This window comes from Lycorma delicatula, chromosome 1, assembly GCF_047948215.1.
Source record: "Lycorma delicatula isolate Av1 chromosome 1, ASM4794821v1, whole genome shotgun sequence".
Taxonomy (NCBI): domain Eukaryota; kingdom Metazoa; phylum Arthropoda; class Insecta; order Hemiptera; family Fulgoridae; genus Lycorma; species Lycorma delicatula.
In genome coordinates, this window is record NC_134455.1 from 30,041,653 (window position 1) to 30,047,652 (window position 6,000).

The window sequence follows — 6,000 nt, forward strand, 5'->3', positions numbered from 1 at the left end:
TTCATTTACATTCCCATTAACTTAAATTTTTATTTTAAATCACTAGATCATATGATTAAACTTTTTTCAAGCAAATTTACAAAACTAGCTACTGTCTAAAAATATAGAAATATGATTCCTCAAAGTTTTAGAAGTATTATGTATTCTTTCATTAATTGTGTTGCAGGTGGAATTTTTGTAACATGGTGATAGTTAAGAAACTATTTAATATGTACCTGAATATTCACATTTAATGAGTGTTGCACAATTCATTTAATAAGTTTATTTTTAAATGTCACATGTCAAAAATTCTCATATTGTTAGACCATGTTTAATTAGTTAGTGATTTTTATTTGTGTAATTTGCATTTACACATTGCTGTGTATGCATGTATGTCCTGCTTCTAAGAAGTAATGTTTAAAATCCTAATTCTTGTGTGTATTATACATGTACATGCTCTTTGTACTGGTGGTTGAATGTATTCAATCAAATAAGTCTAGTATTTTATACAAACAAAAAATAACAGTTTTATTCTGGTCACTAAATAATATAGATATGCTATACCCATGTTCCCTTAACCAAGTTGGGTAATCATTAATCAGAGATGAATTATAATTCATTTCAATTTAACAATTAATTAATACTAGACCAATTAACCAATTTAGAAAATTCATTAATATGAACTCAATTCAAAGAATATTACTTTTCAATATGTCTAAATATTTTTTTATAAAGTTCCTGAATTATAAATTAAAATATAAAAATCGAATTAAAACAATAAATACATTTACTTCCTAAATACAAATATCTGTGCTTTTAGAAGATGCAAGCTGTTATATAACTTTTTCATCAGTGGTGTTGCAGGTCTTGCTGTTGATAATGGTGCCTATCTCCATAATGGTTAAAAATGTTCGTTCAGTGTTAACTTAGTCAAACATGTTGTTGGACTGTATACTGAAGAACTTACCATTTCAAGATGGAATCACCAACAACAGTACCACCAGCAACTTCAATGAAAAGGGAGCTATGTAATAGATTCAGAAGATCTTATCAACGCACTGTTCTCCACTGTTGATTATAGTACTTAAAAATACAGGTGAAACCAGTAAGACTAATGTTCAGTTTTAAGGAAACCTCTTACAGAAGTTTTCAGTTAAACCTATACTATTGAACGGATATTATGAGCGTTTTAAACTGCAGGGCCATGTGACAAGACTATTGAATCAACAGAAGTACAAAGTATCATAACAAAAGTTGTAATGTTAAAAGGATCCTCACAACAGAATTTGAATTCTAATTTAAACCTTATGTCTGAAATAAGTTTTCAAGTTCTTTTAACAGCATGATAACATTAAGTTTATTAAAAACTACAAAAGACTCACTTTCATATTGATTCCTTAAATTTATATTTCAAATCAGTGATTAAGTCATTCAGTATTTTAAATATGTTTAAGGATTATTTTGATTTATATTTAAATTCTATTAAATAAATCACCTATTACAGAATATTGGCTTCCTGCATCCTCAGTCATGATTTGAAAGTATTTTCATGACAAATTTCAGATAAGATCAAGATCAAGATTTAAGATTATCTCAGTATTCTGTACTAGATGGTTTATTTAATAGAATTTAAATATTATTTAACAGTACAGAGGAATAATGTGGATCAGAAAAATATGATTTAATATTTATTGTTAACAATTCAGGTTACATTTTAGTTTCTCTGAATATTATTCCTTACAAAATAGCTAATCTTCAATTATTTTAATCTTTCATTCCACTCTCCTTTGTATGTCAATTCTTACATGTTCTTTAAATTAACCTTACATTTTTTGGTAAGTGAATTTATTTTAATCAGTATTAGCCTAAAGTACAAGTTTTTATTTCAGGATATTCATTGAAAGATAGTGTGTGGTTTGGATGTCAAATCGCCGGGGCAAAAGTTGGAATACCTGGTTACACATTCTTAAAACAAGTTAGTGATAAATATGTGAAAGAATTGCTATTAAGATCAAAGGCTGAAAAAGATGAAAAGAATCATTCACCATGAACAAAAGAATGAAAACTATGCAACTATCCTATGAATAAGTTCATCAGATTTCTTAATTAATAGCTATGTTAATTAAATTTTATATGAATCTACAAATATAAGTGTTCCCTGCATCTTCTACTTACATTTTATTTGTCATTTTAATTATTTACCAAAATACTTAGATAATAAAAATATTTTCATTCATATACAATTCAAATATTTTCTTTGCTTATGTATTTCTTCCAAAACCTGTATTTTTTTTAAAGTTAAGAATGTTTTCAATTACATGATTTGGTATTAGTAAGTGAAAACTGTTGATATCACTTAAAAATTTTATTTCTTGAACTTTTTAAATCAATATTATTAGGCTACTCATAATATACTGGAAGTTAATCATTAACTAAGTTAAACCATGTTTCTCAATATTATAATACCTATATCTTCTACATTGTAAAAGAGAATTCTACACTTGAATGGACATTCTCATAGGTATGCATTATAGATAGATTAAATTCTTATACATAGTGAAATAATAACATCATTTTTTCATAATTATTATTACTCTTTATTTTATTCACACAATTGTAATAGGCTGATGCCCAATAGTTACTGTGATAAATGATAATATATTTTATAGTGGGTGAAAATTATTGTCATTATTTTTTTCATTCTTTCTTTCTCCCCTCTCAAATTTTTAAATTATTTTTAATATTGGGCTTAAGATGAATGTTATTAAACCCAATAACTAGAACTATTAGTTAGGTCTATTAATTAAAAACAGTCGATAAACCTAAGAAAGAAATTTCTCTTATTTACTATTGTTTATACATTATATATACACATAGTTTGTTTTAGACACTACTCTGGGCTTGGAACAAAGTATTCTCATTATTATTTAACTGACCTTTAGGAACACAAAGAATGGTACTAAAAAAATTATTAGGCTTATCAAAAAATGACCTTTACAACCCTGACTAACAGAAAGAATTTCAGTGACCTCCAAGATCTAATAATTTTTAAGAGCTCTTATATTTAGTTTTTAAATTATTTACGTATATTATACTTGACTGGAGTATTTTTTGTCAAAATATTGCATTTATTTTTTTCAAAGAATTGTATCAAACACATAAGATTCTTTGAATTTACAGTAATTTCTTACATTCTTAATTCAAATGTAACGAGCACCTCCAAGCTAGTCTAGTGGTTAACTTGTTGTCACAAATCAGTTATTTATCAGCTGATTTTCGAAGTCGAAGGTTCTGAGATTCAAATTCAATTAAAAGTTAGTTACTTTTATACGGATTTGAATATTAGACAGCAGATACCGGTGTACTTTGGCATTGGAATTCAATTAACCACACATCTCAGAAGTAGTTGCTCTGAGTCTGAACAAGACTACACACCATACATATTATCCTCATCTCACTGGGCTGTAGGGAGTTACTTATTGTTCACTCGTTGAACAGATTGCAATGTACACACTAGGAAAATTATTTAAAAATATATATAATAAGCACTTTATGTTTTTATTACACATATCCTAGACACATAACCCATTTTTAAAACAATGCATTTATTGAGATAAAATTAATTTAATTGTATGATATAATAAACTAAAAAAAGAAAATATTAGATTTAAGTAATTTTCCTCACACAACTCACAACAGATGATAAAGATAATTTTTTTATTTTCTTTAAATGAGAAATTCATTTCTTCATGTCTGATGAAACTTCCTTATGAATTTCTGCACTAATGATGAAATTAAATAAATCTATCAATCGACATTTATGTAGACAGGAGTTAGCCCTTTACCCTCAAAAACTAAATGAAGACATGAAAGTAAACAGGCATATGAAACATCCTCCCTCACTTCATTACTTACCTGGTTTTTTTTTATAAATAAAAACTTATAACTCAAGAACAGTTCAAGGAACCTTAATAATGTTTGGCACATATCTACATATACAAAGATGAAGACATTTGTTTACATAAAATTTTTAGAGTACTTGAATATCAATTTACAATAGAGTATAAATGGAAAACTTTCACTGACTCACCTGTTCCTAATTGCATTATTTTCTGGATTGCTAAATACTTGAAAGAGTCAAATTCCTTGTGACAAATTGAAATTAAATTGTAACATAAATGAAAGTCTAAGAACTTTAAAGTGAAAGCTGCAGGGAAAAGTTCTACAATATGATTTTTCAAAGAGAAAGCAAAGTAAAGATATGAAAAACTTATATATAAAATACATATACAATAAACATAGAGAATCACAACAATAACAGCTAAGTTTGAACAGGAACAAATTAAACAATCTTAGTAAAATTAAGCAAATTGTATGACGTTAACTTTGAAGCATTCCGTACTATGGGTAATAGTCACAAAGAAAATACAGCTAATAGTAGAAGAAAGTCATACATAATAAAAGGGATGTTGAATTCAACAACATATTTATAACACAGAATAAAAATGCATACACAAAGTCAAGGTTAGGATTATAAGGCTCTCTCCTACACTTAACCTATTTATAACACTGTGAAAGGAGTATGAGATGGACAGATTAAATGAGGATTACATGTCTTGTCACAATCATTATTATTCAAATGTCTGTGAATAATCCAAAAGAAGGGTGAAAAAGAATAAACATAGATTTCTTAATTCCCATGGATATTTTTAGCATATTGAAGAAGTAAACATTTGACACAGATGTCACTGGCTATGAGTTTTATGAAAACATACTACATGATTTCCCTTTAAAACACCCTGAAGTGGATTAAACTGGAAAAAGAGGTTATAAATTTCAGTTTATAATTAGAAACATTAAACAAAAGTCATCGTGTGAAGGACAATAATACCTTAATATCAGATAGAAAGTCATATGTTACATTAATTGATCAAATTTCAAACTGACTTGTCTACAGAGATTGCATATTGATTTACAATCTATAGAATATTTTCTATAGCTCAAAAGGACAAAGAAATAGTTTAAAAATTCATTAGTTGGGAGAGTAAAGAATTGAATCTTTATTTTGATATTACATTTATCAAAACCCAGTCAACTGTTTTTAAGAAAATAAAAAAATACCATTTCAGAATGTACTGAGATTGGATTGAGATTACAAAAATTCCTCACTTTCCTGATAACTTATACTGCAAGATTAAACTCATTTAATAAGAAGACACCATAATCACAGAGGAATCTTTCTAATTGCAGTCTTCACTATAGAAATTTCAACACTTCCATTTTTGCAAAAAATTCAGGATTTAATCCAGACAGATCCATTTCTAGTCTACGTTATTGATTTAAAAATATAAGCGTTCTCAATGATAGGCTGGTCCATACCTTATAATAAAATGTTTTTAAGAATTTACTTCAAAATTCTTTCAGGCACTTTTGTCACCATTAGTACTGTGAGGCCTGAAAACACTTTGAAATAAGTTCTTGAAAACATTTTATTGTAAAACTGTGTGCAGTTATCATTAAAAACTTTATACTTTACATTAAAGTCATTACTTACCATCAAAAACAAAAACATGTCATATTATTTTTGTCTAATAAGCTAATTTTTTCATGTCTCTGGGTGCATATTATCATTTAAAAAATGTACTCTTAGCTCTTCATGACTGAAAAACTTAAGTTTGTAATTAGAGAAGAAACTGGAATTACTACATTACATCTGAAGAATAAAAAAAAAATTTTTTTCACTACTATTAAATTAAATAGAAAAATTGATCACTTTTTCAAAAGTGCTCATACATTTTCATATCAAACTGAAACCTAATTCATGATCTAAGATAGTTTTTACTATATATAAAAAAGTAAGTAAAAAACTTTAAAGTTTTCTTTTGTAAAGAAAAACGATATTATAATTTCTGCAGTATTACTTTTCTTTTTATTGTACTTTACTTTACTTTACTTTTCTTTTTATTGTACTTCAGATGAGAGCATGAATAGGCATAATAAATAATAATGAAAAATGAATAT

At 26.8% G+C, this 6,000-nt stretch overlaps 1 protein-coding gene across 2 annotated transcripts in view; it reads left to right on the forward strand.

Moving 5' to 3' along the window:
* LOC142334315 (ketohexokinase-like) overlaps nucleotides 1-2,222 on the forward strand; it is a 37,234-nt gene extending 35,012 nt beyond the window's left edge. For both annotated transcript variants that reach the window (XM_075382259.1, XM_075382267.1), the window contains one exon: nucleotides 1,869-2,222. In XM_075382259.1, coding sequence (XP_075238374.1) covers nucleotides 1,869-2,029 — 161 coding nt within the window. In that variant the 3' untranslated portion in view covers nucleotides 2,030-2,222. The remainder of the gene's footprint in view (nucleotides 1-1,868) is intronic.
* The last annotated feature ends 3,778 nt before the right edge of the window (nucleotides 2,223-6,000 follow it).